At 43.1% G+C, this 21327-nt stretch overlaps 1 protein-coding gene across 1 annotated transcript in view; it reads right to left on the bottom strand.

Moving 5' to 3' along the window:
* HELZ (helicase with zinc finger) overlaps window positions 1-21327 on the bottom strand; it is a 3197037-nt gene that overhangs the window by 124030 nt on the left and 3051680 nt on the right. The window contains exon 30 of the mRNA XM_044085095.1: window positions 13007-13259. Coding sequence (XP_043941030.1) covers window positions 13007-13259 — 253 coding nt within the window. The remainder of the gene's footprint in view (window positions 1-13006; window positions 13260-21327) is intronic.

The raw sequence follows: 21327 nt of genomic DNA, 5'->3' as shown, positions 1-21327 counted from the left end.
CCAGGCACTTTGTGAAGACCCTGGGCAAAGTAGACAAGCCAAAGGGCAGTGCAGAGAATTGGTAGTGCATTGAGCCAGCTTTGAATCTGAGGTATCTTCGGCATGTTTGTCTGATTGGGACATGCAGGTATGCCTCTTTTAAATCTAAAGTCACAAGCCAAGCCTTCTTGCCCAACATGGGCAGAAACTGCTGTAGAGTCAACATTTTGAATTTTGGAATATCCAGATATGTGTTTAGAATAGATAGGTCCAGTATTGGTCTCCAGGCTTTGTCCGTTCTGGGTACCAAGAACAGTCTTGAATAGAATCCTTGTGCCTGCTCTTGCTCTGGTACTTGTTGAATGGCCCTCATGTCCATGAGGGATGAAACTAGTTTTTGTGCCTCTGCCCACTGATGTTTTGGCAGGTCTGGCGAACCGTTTGCCCTTGGCAGGGTATGGAAGTGAAACTTGTAGCCTTGTGACACTATGTTTAAGACCCATTTGTCCTGGGTTATTATGTGCCAATTTTGAGAAATAAGTGCTAGTTTTCCCCCTAAAGGTGCTGCCAGAAGATAAGTGCTTGGCGCAGGCAGGGGGAAGTCATTGTGACTGTTTCCTGTATGGCTGTGATTTGCCTTCTCCAGTTTTGGAGCTAGAAGCACCCAATTGTTTAGACCTGTACGAACCTTGGGGCTGGGATCTGCCTCTAGGGCATCTGTATCTGCCCCTTTGTGGCCCGTCTGACACTGGAAAGGACCAATTCTTTGTAGGCCAGTGTCTGCTAAATCTTGGTGGCTGTGCCTGTAAGAAATCCTTGACTGTTTGCATAGATTTAGCTTTGTCCTCCATTTTCTTTAACGCCTCTTCTGCTTTAACACCAAACAAAACATCATGTTGTAATGCAGCATCTAATAATTTTGCTTTAACATGATGAGGTAGATTTTGTTCCTTTAACCAAGCATGTCTCCTATTGACAGAACCTGTAACTGCGGCCCTGCAGGAGGCCTCCAGAGAATCAAAACCACATTGCAAAGTATTCTTTCCAACTTGTTCAGCTGCATGAAATAAATCCTGCATTTCTTTGTTTTCTGCACATTCAGAATTTATCAATATTTTCTGTTTAAGCAGTGACATAACATATTGTTGATATTTGAGCATATGAAACTGACATTTTAAAGCCCTTATAGCCAAGGTAGCATATGTGTGAATCTTTTTTCCCCATATGTCCAGTGCCCTAGAATCCCTGTCAGAGGGAATAGGGTTTTTTGCAGTGGAAGCCTTGACCCCTTTGGGACTCTGTGAGATAGTTTCTGGGTCAGCAGCAGGGTTTTTGAATAGGAATTTATGAGGGTCAGGAACCCTGTAGTACCTGTCCGGCTTAACAGAAGCTGGAGGTAAGGAGTCAGGGGTCAGACTGGACTCTGAAAATACATCTACAATGTCTAACACAGGTGGGATAGCTAGGGGTGTGTTGTGGTAGTAAAAGGAAGTCTCTGAGCCTTTTCTTAGATTCTGAATAATCTTGGCTCTCCCAGTGGAAATGCTCCCTCATGGTATGTAAAATTTCCCCAAAAGAATGATCCTCAGGAGGAGAGGCTGAAGGGATAGATTCTTCAGCATCAGAATCCTCACAGGGAGGAAGAGAGTATTCCTGATCAGAAGAGGAATCAGATGAAATAGAAACCTGATCTGAAGATTCATATTCTGTCTCTTGCCTAGGCCTCTTATCAGGAGGGGGATGGGAACCCCTGATCAAAGTAATTAGGTCTTCGGCCATTTTGAGCATCTGTTTTTTAGGCATGGAGGCCTGTCCATGAGGCTGTTGTACTTGTTTCTTTGTCTTTAAATGTGCTTTAGTCTTTGCCTTTGAAGCTGAAGTCGTTTTAACATATAATTGAGTAGTACTGAAAACACCCTCAGAAGCCGATGCCTGCTCAGTGGCTCCGGACCCATCTGAGGGAATAGTTTCCGAAGGTCCAATACCTTGAGCTTCCAGCGGCCTGGTCGACTCTATGTGGGTGTTGGTAGCAGCCTGCAAGTCTAAAGTAGCGGTAGTCAGGGGCTGCGAAAGCGCCTCACTGAGAACCAGCAACTGGCTTAGAAGAAGCCTTGTCGTCGGTTTTGGACCTCAGATGACTGTCCTTTTCTTTGCGTTTCTTGTGAATTCCGGTAGTCGGATGGCTATCCGACGACAATGTATAGTTAAATCCTCTGCCAAAATAGTGAAATGCAAAACTGTACTGACGCTTAATAGTGCGGTGGTTAAATCGAGCACAAAACCGACAACTAGCACCACGTCGTGGTCAGGGCCTAGGCAAGGAATACAGTAAGAATGAAAGTCCTTATGAGGTATTTGCTTCCCACAAGAACTACAATTAACTTTTTCTGACATCGGTCTGGAGCAAGAAAAAAGTTTCCCCAACGGGGTACATAGCTTTTAGTGAAGACTTCGGATCTGAAATTCGAACACGAAAATCTCAGGAGTCGGCCGACCGGCACTTGCAAACTGCTTTTGCTTCGGGCACCACGCGGCAAGAAAGACTGAAAAAAAATGGTGTCGGCTGCATCTTTTATACCCCTGGCGCACTGACGTCAGGGAAGAGGCGACAGCAACCAATGCCGGACCTAGACTTTGTAATTCAGGCTGACTGAAGGTAGCCTGCCAGCAGGATAACCCAACTGTAATGACTGCAACAGTGAAACACGAAGAACATCCAGGGGGCTAGAGGGAGGGAAACCAGGACTTCAACAGTGAATACACTCGAACATCTACATTTATGGTAAGTATACACAGCTGTACTATGTTCTTCATGTTTCACTGTTGCAGTCATCACACTTTGGTGGATTCTCAAAGCTGAAGAAGGGTGGAGGCAGTCAAGAAGAGTTAGGGCTGGCTAGTATGCCTTGCAAGACTGCTGTAGCAAATCCTGCCCTGGATTTGGAAAAGATAGGCAGGTGATAATGCTTGATTAAGATGTATATAGAACACCAGGTAGCAGCCTCCGGGATGTTCCTGGTAGGGACTCCCCTGAGAAATGCTGTAGAGGTAGATGTTGCCCTAGTGGAATGTGTTCTGACCCCCTTAGGGGTTGGTTTCCCATGGTGCTTGTAGCAGAAATGGATGTAGTGTGCTATCCATTTGGAAATTGTTTGTTTTGAAATGGCCATGCCCTCTGCCCCTGTTGCAAAGCTGACTAGTAGCTGGTCAGATTTTCTGAAGGGCTTAGTCCTAATCAAGGTAGAATCTGAGCTGTCTGTGCAAGTCCAAGGAGTGCAGGATCCTTTCCCCTTTATTTTGAGGATTAGGGAATAAGGTTGGCAAATGGATGGATTGATTGACAGCCACACTGGACACCACTTTAGGCATAAAGGAAGGGTTAGTCCTGAGGGAAACCCTGTCAGCATGGAAAATAATGAAGGGGTTTTACAGCCATCATTGCTTGTAGCTCAGACACTCTTCTAGCTGAAGTGCTGGCTAGAAGCAAGGCTGTTTTCCAAGAGAGGAATTTTAACTCTGCTGATGCAACAGGTTAAAAGGGGGGAAGCGTGAGCTTTTCCAGTACAAAGTTAAGGTCCCATGCAGGGCTGGCTGCTCTCCTTGGTGGCCTTAAGTTGTTTGTCCCTCTCAGGAACTGTTTGATAAGAGGGTGCGAGAAGAGAGGTGGCTCAGTGTTGCAATGAGCAGAAATGGCTGAGGCATGTATCTTAATGGATGGGAAGGACAGGCCTTCGTGGAGTAGATGTGCTACGTAATCCAGGATAAGAGGCAGGGAGGACAGAGTTGTGTCCTCTCCTTTAGATTGAATCCATGAGCAGAACCTTTTCCACTTTTCAGCATAGTATTTTCTTGTACTAGGTCTTTTGGCTTTAAGAATGACGTCCAGCACCTGTTTGCTTAAGGTCGTTGGGGGAGAATTCAAGGAATAAGCCAGGCTGCAAGATTTAGGGTTTGCAGTTGTGGATGCAGAATCTGTCCCTCCTGCTTAGAGGACGGTTGGATTCTGGTGTAGGTGCCAGGGTGGCACCGATGTCAGGCTTCGCAGGAGTGGGTACCAGTGCTGGCGTGGCCAGTCCAGGGCAATCAGAACTGTCCTTGGTCTGTCCTGATTTACCTTGAGTAATACTCTTGAAAGGAGGGGGAAAGGCATATTTTGAGAGATGAGGATTCCTGGTGCAGAATTTGCTGAGCTGGTGGCTGTAGGGGAAGGCAAAGAGATCCAACTTTGGGGTCCCCCATTTCTGGATCAGAAGGTTGAAGGTGCTGTGCTCCAATTGCCACTCGTGTGGGTCTGGGAGATTTCTGCTTAAGTCTGCCAGTAGGTTTTGTTTGCCTGGCAGGAACTGAGCTTGCAGATGGACTTGAATGTCCAAGACCATGTTTCACAGGGCCATGGCTGGTCTGCAGAGTGGGTAGGAATGGGTTCTCCCGTGCTTGTAGATGTACCACATAAATGTGTTGTCTGTTTTTATTAGCAGTTGTCCTGGAAAGATTAGGGATCTGAAAGCTGTCAGGGCATTCTGTACAGCTAGCATCTCTTTTTGGTCGATGTGCAGATGAATTTGACTTTGGCTCCAGTGGCCCTGAATACATATTCTGTTCATGTGTGGCCCCCAGGCATAGTATGATGCATCTGTGGTTAGGGTCTGGGTGGCTTGGGGTGAGTAAATGGCAGTCCCTTGTTGCGGTCACATGCTTCTGCCCACCAGAGGAACTCTGTTCTTAGGGTATGACAGGAATGACTGTTTCCAAGTCCTGAGAATGTTGGCACCAAAGACTTAAGTACCATTGGAGTTTCCTCATATACAGTCTTGCATATGGAATCAGCAGTATACATGAGGCCATGGACCCTAGGGCTTGCAGTATTTTTCTTGCAGACAGCTGGGTTCTGGTGGCCATTTGTTTGAAGTAGTTTGTGAGATAGAATTGTTTTTCTGAGGTGAGGAATGCCATCCGAGATGTTGTGTCCAAGCTTGCTCCCAGGAATACAATCTTTTGACTGGGTACCAGTTTTGATTTCTTTTCGCTGATGGTGTACCCCAAGGAAGTGAGAAGGTTTTTCACAAATGTCAGGTGCTGCAGCAGCAATTCCTGACTGTCCACCTGAATTAGGTAGTCGTCCAAGTATGGGTAAATTTGGATATTTCCCTGCCTGCAGTATGCAATGGCTGGAGCCAGACATTTTGTGAATACTCTGGGCGAAGTAGATAAGCCAAAGGGAAGTGCAGAGAACTGATAATGCATAGACCCTGCCTTGAAATGTAGATACTTCCTGCATGATTCCCTTATGGGGATAGGCAGATAGGCTTCTTTTAAGTCTAGGGTGACTAAAGGCTGCTTTTAAGTCTAGGGTGACTAACCAGGCATCCTTGGCTAGCATAGGAAGAAGCTGTTGCAGGGTAAGCATTTTGAATTTTGGTACCACCAGGAAGTTTGTTGAGAATGTAAGGATCCAAGATTGGGCGCCAAGAGCCACCTTTCCTGGGTACCAGGAAGAGTCTGGAGTAGAATCCTTGACCCCTCTATTCTACTGGAACCGGCTGAATAGCTCTGATATTGAACAGGGAAAGTACTTGGTTTTGAGCCTCTGCCCACTGGTTTGGAGAAAGGTCTGGAAACCCGCTTGGGGTTGGTAGTGAATGGAAATAAAATTTGTACCCATGGGATACAATACTGAGGACCTACCAGTCCTGAGTAATGGACATCCAGTTTTTTTCATGAAGGGCAAGTTTTCCTCCTAAGGGCACAAGCAACTGGGCAGGGCTGGGGAGTGGAGTAAAGAAGTCATTGTCATTTTTTTCCGTAAGGAGGTGGCTTACCACTCCTTGCTTTAGAGGCGGGGGCACTCCATTGCTTAGATCTCTGCATACCCTGAGACTGAAGTCTGGGTGGTCTCTTTCCCCTGGGTCTGGTTTGAGGAGGGCTGGAGGGGGCTGGAAAGGACAAGTGTTTGGAAGGGCAATGCCTACTGAATCTAGGCGGTTGCACTTGTAAGAATTCTTTAACAGTCTGCATAGACGTAGCCTTTTCTTCCATCTTTTTTAGAACCTCTTCTGCTTTGGTGCCAAACAAACTGTCCTTATTCAAATGAGCGTCTAAGTAACTTTGATTTGACATGGTCTGGCAAGGTCTGCTCCTACAGCCAAGCATGTCTTCTCAGTACAGAACCAGTGACAGCTGCCCAGCAAGATGCTTCTAAAGCGTCAAAGTCACACTGCAAAGTATGCCTGCTGACTTGACTTGCAGAGTGCATAAGCTCCTGCAATTCTTTATTTTCTGCACAGTCTGAAAATGTTGCCACTTTGTTTAATAAGTTACATAATAGGTTACTGGTACTTCAGCATGTGAAACTGACTATTCAATGCCCTAATAGCAAGAGTTGCAGAGGTATATACCTTCTTACCCCATCTGTCCAAAGCTCTAGAATACCTGTCCAAAGGGGTGGGATTCTTGGCTGTAGTAACCTTGATACCATTAGGCCCCTGGGAAATTATCTCTGGGTCAGCAATAGGATTTGTGAAAAGAAATTTGTGTGTGTCAGGTACTCTGTAGTACCTGTCTGGTTTCCTAGTGGCAGGAGGTAAAGTGTCGGGAGTTGGACTGGATTCCATAAAAACATCATCCACAACATCCACGACAGGATGTATTGCTAAGGGCCTGTGTTGAGGCAGCCCTAGAAATTCTCTGAGTCTCTTTTTGGACTGATAGTCTTGGCATTCCCAATGGAAATGCTCTCATAAGGTATGCAAGGTTTCACCAAAAGAAAAATCCTCTGGAGAGGAGGCAGAGGGAATGTATTCCTCTGCATCTGAATCCTCATAAGCAGATAAGGGCATGTCTTCATAGTCAGAAATTTCAGAGTCATCGGACTCCTGGCCTGCAGAAGCTGAAGGGGACTGGACTCTGTCTTTTAGCAGGGGAAGGCTGACTTCCCCAAATCAGCGTAATAAGGTCTTCAGCCATTCTAAGCATTTGTTTTTGTAGTGTGGGAGCAGGTGCATGTGCTTTGATCATGGGTTTTCTAGGCGTAGTGAATACTCTGGGCCACAGAAACCCGGTAGTTTTGGTTAAAAAAGTTGTCGGTTTGAGTCGAACATAGGTTGAGCGAATAACTGCCTCAGAAGCCGGTGCCTGCTCAGCGGCTCCAGACCAATCCAAGGTAGAGACATCCACAGGTTCCATAATCGAAGAGTCTCGTGGCATACCGGACTCCGAATGGGTCTCAGGAGAGGCCTGCGAATCCACTGAAGCGGGCATCAGAGGCTTCGAAAGTGCCTCACTGAGTACCGGTGAACTGGCTGCTAGCTTAACTTAAGCGTTGTTGGCAGTTTTGGACCTATGCGGTCTCTCACTGTCTTGACCTTTATGTATTTTCAGAATATCGGTAGTCGGATGGCTTACCAAAGCCATTTCAGAATACGGAAATTGAGAGCGAAAGAATTTAGTGACAGAGAGCCCGATGATAAATGGCTCGGGCGTTAAATAAGGCACAAAACCGACGGCGAGGGACTTTGTGGTATGGGCCTAAACAGGTGACAAAGTAAAAATGAAAATCTCTGTGAGGTATTTGCTTTCCACAAGCAAGACAATTAACTTTTTTTGACATTGGTTAGAGGAAGGAAAAAGGATCCCCAATGGGGTACTTAGCTTTAGAAGACTTCAGGATTATTAAATTCATAAACGAAAATTCAAGTAACAGCTGACCGGCACTTGCGAACTGCTTCTGCTTCGGGGTCCTCGGCAAGAAAGACTGATGTAATGGCGACGGCTGCCTGTTATTTATACCCCTGATGTCATTCCTGGAGCAACAGCATCCAACACAGAAATACTTAGTCTCTGGTATTCAGGCCGACTGAGGGCTACCTGAAGGCAGATAACCCAAGTGTGATGACTGCAACAGTGAAACACGAAGAACATCTTATAAATTAAATAATGGGAACAATTATACATATGAAGTGTTGGTAGAAACAGACAACGCTTATTGTTGTCTAACTGTACCCAGATCAAACCCCTATCTAGGATATACAACATTTACAGTTAAGTAGGGAAAGAATGGGACAGAAGGTCCAATAAACAGATGAGCAGAAGCTGGGAGAGAGACAATGAAAATCTAGGCAAAAAAAGGACAGGAAAGCCACATTGTGGAGAAATTTAAAAGACATGTATGAAAGTAGAAAATTTTCGAAGACTGTGACGAACTAGGCAATGGCTGTAGTATGGAAGTAGTTGCATATAAATGTATTTATTGTTCCAAAAAATCTCTATGTGCATTTAAATAAGTTAGATGATCTGGTTGGAGCCTGAAAATTGGTAACAGGTGTCCTCACAATTTAACCACTGCAAGAGGGGACTCATCAGCTTCCATACAACAGTATTCTTCACACAAGGATACTAGGCAAGGACTCCATTTTTTTCTGAGTTTGGTAACCTTGAAAGGTAGCAGCAAAAGTTACCTTGTCTTAATTTGGAAAGCAGAATACCAAAAACCCATGCTAACTACTGCTCCTTACTGTTGAGCCAAAGTGACTCCTTGGATAATCTTTAATATAGTCAAAGATGGGAAATGGATGAGTTGAGCTAATATCTGTGTACTTGTTTACATAACTCTTAAGTGTACATGATTTCTCAGGGACTCTCTTTAATTTGGCTCAGAGGTTTGCCCTGTTGCTCCTAAAATCTGTGACTTTTTGAGAAAAGATTTTGGATTATATTCGGTACATAATTACAAATAGTACAGTTACAGACTTCAATTACTTCAGAAAATGCACATTAGGTAAAAAAAAACTTCTCTGTCAAGTTTCTAGGTTAACAGTACTGCTATTTAAAACACTGCTCTTGATTTGCAGGTTTAGTCTCTTACTCTGGGCATAAGAGATTGAGACCTTTGCATGATGAAGCTTCAGATGGAGTGATTACTTCCCTGAGAAATGTAGCTTTACATTTTGCTACAATTAAACACTGTGATCAGTCTTACCTTTGGTAATTCCTGGATTATACAATTATTCTGGCAGGATTTGGAGTAGATGGCATGGTGCTGCAATTTTGATTTTAACAAGATGAAGTATTTGTACTAGTGAGTCAATTTCAGGCACTTTATAGAGAATGGTTTTAAAACCCCTTAACATCAATGCAGTAGCATCCTCCCCTATAGAACTTGAAGAGGACGCATTCTAGTATTGTTTGAAACAGCCTTTTTTGGTGAGTGCTTACCAGATTCCTCTCTTTTTTCACCTTTCTCTCTTTTCATAATAAAGACTGAGTTTGCAAGACTTCTTTTGCTTCAACTGATTTTATAGAAATTTTACTCTCTTTCTACTATCAAGTATGATAAAAGTTTTTCGCTGTCTTACTTGACTTGCTTTACATTTCCAGCACATTTACATGACTCCAAATCATGTGCAGACCCTAAAGAAAATAAGCACAGGAAGTACAATCTTGCCAAGTAAACTGTTCAACAAGAACTTTACTTAGGGAAAGAAAATATCATGTCTTCAGATAATGTCTGCAAAGGTGATTTTTACTACTGGCAGAAAACAGAACATAAAATTGTATGCACTAGAGTACTATAAAATAAGTTATTCTGGCATAAACTGAATGACTAAAGGTTTCTGAGGAAGCAAGAACAGAAGACAGCAGGGACAAATGTTGGTTTTCTATAGGAGTCTCAGACCACTTAGTTCAGTAACTTTTCTGCAGGGAGAAAGAGCAGCTTTAGAGAACTGACTGGACCAATATGACTCAGAAAGTGGGCGACCATAATGTTATGATTAACTGTTATAATAAACATCCTCAAAGATGATGTTAAAGCATCAGTCTTGTCCAAATACCTGTATACAATGGCAGGAACAGCAGTGAAGTTGTCTACCACAACAGCACAGAAAGTTAAATAAACTGCTAATATGCTACATTAGGTACAGCTTGGTTTGATCCCCTAATTATCAACCATGGGATGGGTATGGCTAATCTCTAATCACATGGGTTAGGGCAATTCAAACACAAAAAGAGTAACTGGTTAAGCTTAAAATGGCCTGCACAAGCAGCTAGCCTAGTACTTACCTGTGAACTTAATCTATAGGGTATAGTACAGATGAAGGATATGCTGGTTAGTACTATACTGAGAATATTTGAATGTCTAGTAGGTAACTGGATCATCTGCCAAGGAAACTAGCATCAATAAGCTCTACAACAAGTGCAAGTCACTTAACCAGACCAAAAGTCTTAAGCTCTGAAAACAAAAAACAGTGCTTGGGATTCTGTACATTTAACAGGTAGCATTTGCTTAACGAAAGCTGTTAGTGCTGAAAAGCTGCCCTTTTTCTTTGCCAAGCAACAGTTTGACAGCTAGGAACAAGCTTCCATTAAGTGACTGCTGTCACTTAAAATGCCACAAAAAAAAAAGCTGCTGAAACAGCTCTTCCTCTTTTTGGACAGCAGCAGTCTGACAACTTATAACCTGTCAAACTGCTGTCATGGCAACCTAAAAATGAAGTTTCCTATCTGCTGTATATCAGTTTTCAGTGCTGAAATGGTACGCTTACCAGAAGCTTGCATTGCCTTGGGATTGGGGGAGGGGGCTGCATTTTGAGAGGTGGTGTGAAATTCTCCAAAAATGCAGGGTATACTTCTGTCTTCCACATTACCCTCCTCTGCACTCATGGACTAAACACCTGTAGTTAGTAGCATGTGATACATACACCCGCTGCTTTTCACAGATTTCATAGATATTCCAAGACTACTGTCTTGGCAGTACCCTCCCTCATGTTGCATCTCATTTTTCCAGGGGAATACCTGTCAGTCTTGGAATACACTTGGTTATCTATCCAGTCATCTAGGCTATATTTAAAGGAAGCTAGAGAACTGCAATGCTTACTATCCAGGGGAAGTTTATTCCAAAGGATCTGCAGACCCTGGGTTATAAACCTGTCCCTCCATCAAGTTTTATCTGTTGGTGAAGGTCCAGGACAACAGCATCTCTAACTGCATGGTAAGTGAAGCCGAGATCTCTCCTCAAAAGTCTATAAGACAATGAATAAACATCTTCTGTCTCTCTAGCATTTTTTAAAACTTATTTTTTTCCCTTAAGAAAGCTAGGCTAACTTTCAACAGACCCTTATCTTCTTGCATCCAAACAACCCTCTCGGCAACATTCTGAAAACTACTTGACCACAGCTCACCAGCCTACAACAATAAATGGTTCGTGCAAATAAAGTTCGGGCTCAACAATGAGAAGACAGGCCTGAATATGACTTACCAATTTCTAGACAAGACAGGGCAAGGTTTTGGGGGCCGTGGAAGAGGCATCAATGAGCATCAAGTACTCAACACAAGGGCAGATCTCTTAGCATTGCACAAATTTAAAGACATGCTCCCCTAGGAAGCAACGAACATCCAGTCAGACAATATGCTACAGGTACATGAACAAGCAAAGAGGAACCAGACCTTATCCACTATGTAAGGAAGTGATGAGAGTATAGGAATGGGTGATCTCTTTGCAATGTCTTCTAATGGACTCATTAGGCCAGTCTTGAATATAATGCCCCCTTTGGCATGTACCTGTCCAGACACATGCAACAACTGGAATGGCCACAGAGATACTTTACTAAAAGGATGCAAGACCCAAGCAACAAGTCCTAAATGGACGAATTCAAAGCCCTGTCACTACAAACTGTATCCTACAGACTGCTAAAAGGTGACCTGTGTCTGACAAACAAGGCATCCTCCGACCCAATACTGATGGATTTAGTGCACATCAGCAAGTCGGATAGTATCAGAAATACTCTGTCTAGGGATTTAAACCTCTTCTGCAACAAAAAATAGCTTGGCGGGACAGATATACTTTGCAGAGGATACCACTGCTCATGAACAGACTCTCCAGCCACACAAAACAACATTCATGTCCATATGGAAATGCAACTTGGATCTGTGGCTGGGAAACAGAAACTTTACCCCAGGACTACTTCCTGGACTACTAATGGACAGAGGCAGCTCCTAAATGGTATATCTCGTGTTTGGGTCCCCTCAAATTATCTATGGTATGATATGAGTTATTCTCAATGGGGATAACATATAGTTCTCAACCATGGAATGGGTAAGGACAAATGTATAATGAAATGGAATAAGTGAATTTGAGCACAGAGAGAGAAACTGGCCAAGCTTAAAATGGCTGGCATAGTACTTACCTATGAACCTATGCTGAACAAGCTAGATCTACTTGCAGTCTCAGAGCCTGCCTTGATTTAAGCATTTAACCAAGGAACCAAATCTTTACTGTTGAAAAAAGCTGGTCCTTAATGGCAGGTAGAAGATGCACTATGAGAGCCTGTTTTTGTTAAGAAATGTATCATTTAATAACAGGAAGAACACAACTGCAAATCCAAAAGGCAGTGATGAGTCTCAGAAAAATGGTCAGGAACAGAAGAAGTGTAAAGCACATGGGTAATCATACCTTTCAACCTCTTAATGCAAGAAATCTGGACAAAATCTAAAATAGTGGGGAGACTAAGGCCCAAAAATAGGGACAGATTTTAAATATTGCTCTTATAATCTTAGAAAATTGATATAAAAACAGGATTTGTTTAGCATGCATTTTGAATGATAGATATAAAATATGAAACTCAAATGGAAGCCATTATTGAGTGACTTCAACCCTCAGTGATTGGCCAGAAAACTACAGATCAAAAATATAAGGCAAAAATCTGGACATTCTGCAAAAATCTCTAAACACTTTAGATAAATGCAGATAAATGCAGAGGTTCTAGAAGGGGATGACAGTACACACAATACATCAAATGCAGGTTTGCTTGGAAACAAGCATTCCTTTCCACTTTAGGATACATTACCTTTACTCCATTCTATATCTTGGATGCAAACTCAGAAAACTGCTCAGACCTCCATTATGTATATGAATGCTTAAGATGCACAGACACAGTTAATTTGTCTACCAGGAACACTAACAGTTATAAATCAAAATTAAGCCTTTGAATTAACATTCAAAATTACTACCTTCATTCTTTTTTAATATTCTTACCTAAAAGGTCCCTGGAAGGTGCAACCCTGTTGGTGCCACTACACGGAATGTTCTGGAACTGGACAGATGAACTGACATTTGGCCACAACTCAGGTCCATGGGAGTTGTAAGAACGATGGCTACTATGATCCTGAAGATCCTTACACTGATTAGTATGAACCTGTTGAGTGCCTGACTCTTCAGGACAGGTGTGTGCAGAGCTAGCTGACATTCTTCTTTGGTAAAGTGGCCTGCCAGGCCCTCTGGATTCACACTGTTTAAAAAAAATAATAATTTTTAATTAAAACATGCAGCTTGACTATGACAACAAACTGCTACAAAGTCAACATAGAAACAATCAACACTCAAACATCCTGGCAGCTACCACTGAAGTTAACTTGTGCGATAACTCAAACACATAGTAAAAGTCTCTGTGTAAAATGGCTGCAGATGGTACCAGCACGATGCACGCCTGTTCCACAAGTTTAAAAATAATAAAACAAAGGATAATGCTGCACAATATTAAAATCTTACCAAAGTGCTGTAAGTTTTATACAGTAAGTCAAGCAAAACAATCTTTATTCAAGGTCTGGCAGATTTTAAATTAATTTTAGAAGGTAGGGAGCAAAAGGTCTTACCTTATGCAAACATTATTTGCAATTGTTTTTGGCTAATAATTCAGATTCTGGTGTTTTTCAGACCAGCAAACTGCAAGACTACTTAGATCTGTAAATTGTAGACATTGCTGCTTCTTTTTTTTAACAACAGATTTTCAATTCATTTTAGAGGGTAGGAAGCAAAAGGTCTTACCTTATGCAAACATTATTTGCAATTGTTTTTGGCTAATAATTCAGATTCTAGTGTTTTTCAGACCAGCAGACTGCAAGACGACTTAGTTCTGTAAATTGTAGACTTTGCTGCTGCTTTTTTTTTTAAGCAAATCACGTTTACTTTCTAGCACATTAACAAAAACTTACCATGGCATATTTGCACACACAGCAAAAAAAAAAATAAAATATCGATATTGCACTCTCTCTCTGCACACAATAATGACGCTGCCTTGAAAAATCCTCTTCACAAGGTGCATCTAAGGTGCTAAATAATACATAGTGCAAGAAAGCAAGTCTACCAGGATAACAAGTGGGATGAAGGTATACAAAGGAAAAGTTACAGCACCTAAACCCATTTTCACTTGAGTATAGGCAAGAAAAGGGACCCACTGCATGGATGCACAGGACAGTATGACAGCATACAACTAGGATGAAAGACAGAGAAAGCACACTTACCAGATCAGGGTACAAAGTTCGGTCTAGACATAAAAAAGTAATTTTGCATGGAAAGAGTTATAAGTGTATGGAACAGGTTACCTGAACCAGCCCTGGATTATAAGACCACAGTTTAAAAGGGTAATGAGATAAGCAAAATAGTACAGGTGGGGCAAGGCACATGTACTAGCTGGACAAACAAGAAAGATTACTTCTCATTTTCGTTGTTATAACCTATGCAATTTAACTGTAAGGTAAGGGAATAACTTTGTTTTTAGCCCACATATTCCTGTTTCTTTGATCTCCACTAGCCCTATAGATCCAGCCATTAACTTTCAACAGACACTGGCAAAATTCTGCCAAGAGTCTTGCAAAATGCGTCATCCATCCATGGAAAAAGTTCATTCTTTCAGCCCCCATATGTAAGATAACCAACCCCCAATTCATAATGGCAAGAGTCAAGGCACAGGGTATCATGAGTGGCTAAGGAGGGCATTTTTTTTGAAGAGGGAAAACACTGTTTTGGCAGAAAGTAGTTGAAACATTCAGTGCATGCTGAATGACGCAGCTGTGCAGTGGGAATGAATGGTAGCGGATTCATTGCCAAGAAATACACACCAGTCTCCAATAGGAAGCACCTAGCTGCAAAAAATGAGCTGAAAGCTGCTAACTCACTCTCTCTTTGCTGCTTCTTCAACACTCAAACCACTAATCGAACTCTGGTTGCTTTGTCTGGGACATATTTGGGACTCAGGTAAGCTCATAGTTTAAGCAGAGCCAGATCTAGCATTAGGCAACATAGATAGTTGCCTAGGGACTCGTGCAGCCAACAGGCTTCAACATTAACATTTTAGCTAATTAATAACATAAAACAAAATATGACTTCTTAACACTGTGGTGGTAACATCTTCTCCATTAAGGAGGACCATGTGTGTACTGCACGCATGCATGCCAAACATAGATGTAAAAACATTCCACACACAGGTGGAGAATTTAAGCTAGCTGTCCCTATTGAGTGTGTGTGTGTGTGTGTGTGTAATTTAAATTATGCATTCATTTAATTTCTTTGTGATAGAGAAAATGTGTGTTTACGTATGTATATGTGCATGCACATAATTTTAAGTAACTGTTCTGAAAATTTCTGTACGAGAGAGAAAGTGTGTGTGTGTGTGCGTGCAATTTAAACTAGCTGTTTGTTGCTGAATGAGAGAGAAGGTGTGTGTGTGTGGCTGTGCGTGAGCAAAAGTTAGATGCGCGTGCGCACGTGTGTTTAACATACCTCTCAACTGTCCACATTTAGCCTCCTAGCTTTTGTCTGTTTCTCATACAGTCTGTGGCTTTCTGGCAAATCAGAGGATTGAGGTCACTAAATAATGATGACATACAAGTTTCAGATTTCCTATCCTTCAGAAAATGCATGCCAACACAAATCCTTTCATTTTAGCAACTTTCTAAGTTAAAAAGAGCAACATTTAACACCTGTCCCTCTTATTGGGCCACTGTATCCCTATTATTTCAGGTTTTGTCCAGATTTCTTGGACTAAGAGGTTAAGAGGTATCCTCTTAACTGCCCAGATTTTTGCCTCATATTTTTGGACTATTCCTTGTAAAATTACTGCTTTTTCTGGCAAAATCACAAGAGGACTGAAATGTCATACATTTGAGTTTCAGACTTCATTTCCTTCAGAAAATGCATGCTAACACAAATGCTGTCATTCTAGCAACCTCCTACATCTGTAAGGGCAATATTTAAAATCTGTCCCTATTTTTGGGCTTTTCTTTACCCATTATGTTAGGCTTTGTTCAGATTTCTTGTGCTAAAAGGTTGAGAAGTATGGAGGAATGGTATGTAATGCCCTAGTAAGCGGGGAGGGCAGATTTGTTAATTAATTTGAAAAGGCTTGACCCTGTAAATTGGTTAGAGGCGACAAGAGCCTGAATACTCTACACCAACTATCAGACTGCTGAAGGAATTGTGAGCTTCGGAGGAAACAGAAGTCTGAATCCTCTACACCAACTACCAGATTGCTGACAGAATTGTGAGTTTTGAGTTTCAGTGCATTTTATGTAATTTTGAGTTTCAAAGGAAGATGAACTTACTGTTGCTCATGCTAAGTCTGTTTTTAATGTGCAACTGTTTTGTTTAGCAAATGAAGTCACTGTTTGTGCTGTACAATTGGAAAGCACTGTTAGTATCATAACTGTCTTTTGTGCAGAAGGCTGTGGATTCTCTTCCCACACCATATAGATGGAGTGCTGATATTGCAGTGACCTTCTGACTGCTGATTATTTGGTGCATTTTAAGGGGTTCTGCATTCCTGAGTGTGTCCTCCTTTGTATGAGATGCCTAGTAACTATGCACTTGTTGTCAGTTTGTCAGTCATTTCTATTGCAATATTACCAGATTACCAAGGTTTTCTTAATGCAACATAAGCAATTAATTCTTCAAGGGCAGGAGGCAATGAATTTTCAAGCTCACTCTTAATGGCCGCTGCCGTCACCACAGCGTCTACTGGCAGGCATTTGGACCAGTGTGGACTTTCTGCCGGTGGGGACAGAATTTTGTCTGGTCTCCGGGGGATTGGTTCAACGGTATCAGGACTCTTCCATGCTTGCTGCACAACAAGTTGGACTAGCTTGTCTGCAGGTGGGGTCACCCAAGAAGTAGAGGATCGAGCACTAAATGCCTGGAAAAATATGGACTCAGAGGAGGGGTTGGTGGGCTCCTCGCTGTTTTAAGATTTCCAGTACGTCTCCGAAAGAGACATCCTCAGGGGGCAATGGTGGGGACCCCTTCATTGTAGTTTGTATCTTCGGGGGAGTCCACATGCTTCCTCTTGCACGCTCTCTTATGTGGTACCTCTTCAATAGGGGCTTCCAAAGAGGACTCTCAAGACAGAGTGCCCTGCAGTAGGACATCTTGAGGCTCTTATGTTCGATGTCCCAATGTGGTTGACTGTGTCAGCTGGAATTCAGAGGGAGGATATATATGGTACTCCAATGCCAAAGGTTTGCCTACAGAGGCAAGGGCCCTCTCTATCACTTGGACAGCTGGCCTGCCTAAAGAGGGATAGGAGCCTGGAACAGAGAAGGACAACTATGGACCCAAGGTCACACCCCTCTCTGATAAACCCACTCCCAAGGAAGGAGCCCCAAAAGGACTTGCCGTCAAGACACCTGGAACTGTAGTAGATGGTGCTGTAGAAAAAAAATCGGGTCACAGGGCCAGTATCCCAGTAACAATCCTGAGAATGGCTCGGTTCCGAATGAGTAGATGGCCAGAGAGTCAGCTGCGGAACCACAGTGAGGTCCATTAGTGGAACCAAAGTGGGAAACGAAACAGGTGTCTGTCGGGTGCTTTGATACCTGCAAGAAGGTCAAAGGAGGAGAATATGCAGGAGTCCATGGAGAAAAACTCCCAACTCTGGTTGGGAGGGGAGTTTTGGAAGGTGTTGAGATTCCTCTGGCCGTCAGTAGCTGATGCACAAGTTGCACCACGTCCAATTCCGAGAGGTTCCTGGAGGAGCGGGTTGATATACCCGATAGCGAATCAGGCGGTTCCAAGAAAGGCCTATATTGTTGCCCACAGAATGGATCTGCTGTAGGGGAGTATCCGGTCTGAGGTGAGGAACAGTTTCTACTATCGGCACCGTGGTCTCAGGACCAGTAAGCTGTATAGGGAGGGGGGAAGTGACCGGTGTTGAATGTACTATTGTTGCATCACGTCCAATTCCGAGAGGTTCCTGGAGGAGCGGATTGAGATCCCCGATGGAGAATCAGGTGGTTCCAAGAAAGGCCTATATTGTTGCCCACAGAATGGATCTGCTGTAGGGGAGTATCAGGTCTGAGGAACAGTTTCTACTATTGGCACCGTGGTCTCAGGACCAGTAAGCTGTATAGGGAGAGGGGGAAGTGACCGGTGTTGAATGTACTACTGTTGGTGCCGAACAGGATGGGATCGAAACAGTAGTTGAAGACAGTCGGTGCAGTGGACCATTATTGGTACTGTGGCAGGTGCTGGAGGCAGTGTCGCTGTACACAGTACTGAAGTGGATGACTGAGGTCTTTGGACAGTGGACGGCACCATCGAGGGCGGCTGAGGCCCCAATGCCGAAGTCGTTGGTGCCAATTTAGGGATTTTTGGTTTTGGTTCAGAAGACTTTATTACTGGAATGAGGCGAAGGAGGAATGGAGTGACTTTTTTTTGTGTTCTTTCTTTGGAGGGGGTGAACCCTCCAACCCAGAAATAGCTTCTGAAAAAGGTGTTTTTAAAAGGCCTTTTAGTATCAGCTTATTTTTTTTCTCTCTACTAGGGTACGAGAACTGAACCCTTTACAAATTTTGCATGGTGGTTGAATAGAGAGGTGCAGAACACCCAGGCAGTAAACACAAGACAAATGAGTGTCTGAATTAGGTATTTTGCGACCGCACCGGTCGCATTGCTTGAAACCAGTTGTCCCTTTCTTTTCAGACATGGTGGGAACAACTTATAGCAAATATTTACCATAAACAAATACCATGCAAAGTGCAAACTTTATATTGATAGATTAGGAAAAACAGATATGAGAGTGTTTTTTTTTTAAAGAAGAAAGGAAAGAATACCAACAATGTTATTTAGATTACCTCAACAGGAAAGGGGAAGGAAGGTAGAGAGTGTAGGATAGCCTGTTCCAACGATGGTACTGATATTAGCAAGTTGATAAGAAAAATAAAAAAAGTCACTGAATAGGGGTTAAAGTTTAGCGACAAAAGAGAGAAGCAAATTACAAAAGTAAGAGAGAAAAACTGTGGGAAAAGGTTTTTAGAATGATACATTTTATAGTACTTTGCTGAGAGCTGGCTTGACATGTCTTGATATCTATGTGGCAAACGAGATCTGAGGTAACAGGGAGAGGGGCAGTATGGGTAAAGCTTAGCTTGAGAGTTCTTTGGCTGGCACGAGCTTGTTATAAGGCTGACTTGGTTCAGAGGACGGAACTGACACCCATCAGTACGGAATGAATGAAGATTAGCATCAGACTATGAGATAAAATGTGTCTAGAGTGCTTGGTACTTGGAAAGGTTCTAAGCCCTGTGTCAAAGTCACAGTATTAAGTCTCTCAGCAGATATAAGTAATTGGGCAACCTGGCACAGGTAATAAGGGTCCTTGGCCACCACTGGTAGTGAAAAAACATAAGGGCAGGCCATAAAGAGTGATGGATGAGACAGAGAAACCTGTCCAAAAGATAAGACAATGGGGTAGGCCATTAGGATGACTTTGGCCTTGTGCAACTTGACCTTCTCTAAAAACAGAATAAGGGGGGGGACACGTACAAGAGATGCAGGGCCCACTTCTGGATGATGGCATCTCTACTAAATCATCCTAAGAAGTACATAACAGAAACAAAGTTGCTGCATTTGGGCTCTCCTAAGTTACAGAAAAATACTCACATACCACTGAGACACCACCTGTGGGACAACAACAGGCAACGGTTAAGTTGGTCTGCTAAGGCATTGGCTTCTCATGGGATATGACTGGCAAGAAGAAACTGATTGGTAGGAAAGATCCTTCCCCCCAAACTTTCACAGTCTCCTCACAGAAGAGAGATGAATTTGTTCCCCCTTGTTTGATAAGACACCATGCCACAACCTTGTTGTTGTATGGATGGAAATACTAGCTGGGGAAGACGGTCATGAAATATCTGTACTGTGAGAAAAGTGTAACGAATGCTGTTGAAAATTCATGTCAAAACAAATTTAGGAACTGGTAAGCCTGGAGTTGTTTCTCTCATCGATGGTCACCACATACATGCCAAAAAAGTTCTGAACGATAGTCCTTAACAGTATATCAATATAGGTAAACTGGGAAGCCAGGTAGTCTCAGAAAGTTCTGACTGCAGGGCTAAGTTTTGCTGCTCTTTGATCTCTGGACAATGAAGATAGAACTTCAACCACAGATCCCCTGACTAAAAATGACATTTAGGTTAGGTTCATAGGTTCATACAAGGCTATCTGCCCTAGGGCATTTATAAGCCTAGCCAGAGTGTGTGTGGCTTTCACCACCCATTTTAAATGAATATTGCTATGCCCTTTTTCGAGGTTAGTATACTATGCCTCTGTCTAACAGTGAGACAGAAGTGATACCCAGGGTAAACCTACGATCTCCCATCCACTTATCAAGATTCCTCTTGAAGAGAGTCAATGAGGGACTCTGCCTAACCTGGATTGGGATTTTATTCCGGAGTGAGGGGAGCCTCTGGGTTATGAATCTGTCCCTCCAGCATGTCCTATTTATTTCAGTGCTGAGGTTCAAGTCTCTCGAGCGAGTAGCGCGATGGGATTTGGATTTTCTGAGTTGCAGCATGTCCATTAATTCCGGGTTGGACATGGCTTTATACGTCAGGCACAGATCGCCTCTGAGCAGGCGGTATGCCACTGAGTAGAGCTGGAGTTTCTTTAACCGGGCAGCATATGTCATCTGTTTGAGCCCTTTGATCCTCTTGGTGAGGTACTTTTGGGGTCTTTCCAGTTGCTGCAGGTGTCTGGTAAGGTACATCCCAAAAAAGGCATTGTACTCAATTATGGGCCTGATGAGGGATGAGTAAAGAGGCACGATGACCTCCCCTGATCTAGATGCGAATCCCTTCATGATTAGGTAGGCTATATAAAATGTTTTTCTAACCACTTTGGCCACGTGGTTTTCAAATGAGAGATTGCTATCAACTTGGGTCCCCAGATCCCTAATTACTTCTTCCGTACTTAATGGATTACCACCTATGTGGTAATTTGTGGGCACTTTGTTTTTGCCAAAGGGGATGACTATACACTTTTTGGCGTTTAGCTTGAGGCCATGGCTCTGGCACCAGTTGTCTGTTTCTATGAGGCCCTTTTGGAGTATGCTTGTGTCGGCTGGAGAGTCGATTATGGTGCCTAGTTTGCAGTCATCTGCGAACTTGGTCAGCCACAGTCCTTCCGTGTTGGCCTGTACCTCCGAGAAATATATACCGAACAAGAGAGGTCCCAGGACTGAGCCTTGTGGGATGCCACTTGTAACTGGTTTGGAGTCAGACATGGCTCCAGCAATTCTAACCATGTGG

Source organism: Protopterus annectens, chromosome 10.part0, assembly GCF_019279795.1.
Source record: "Protopterus annectens isolate FY-2018-M chromosome 10.part0, PAN1.0, whole genome shotgun sequence".
NCBI classification, from domain to species: domain Eukaryota; kingdom Metazoa; phylum Chordata; order Ceratodontiformes; family Protopteridae; genus Protopterus; species Protopterus annectens.
Note: the sequence above shows the minus strand (reverse complement) of the source record. Positions and strands in the feature narration are given on the sequence as shown.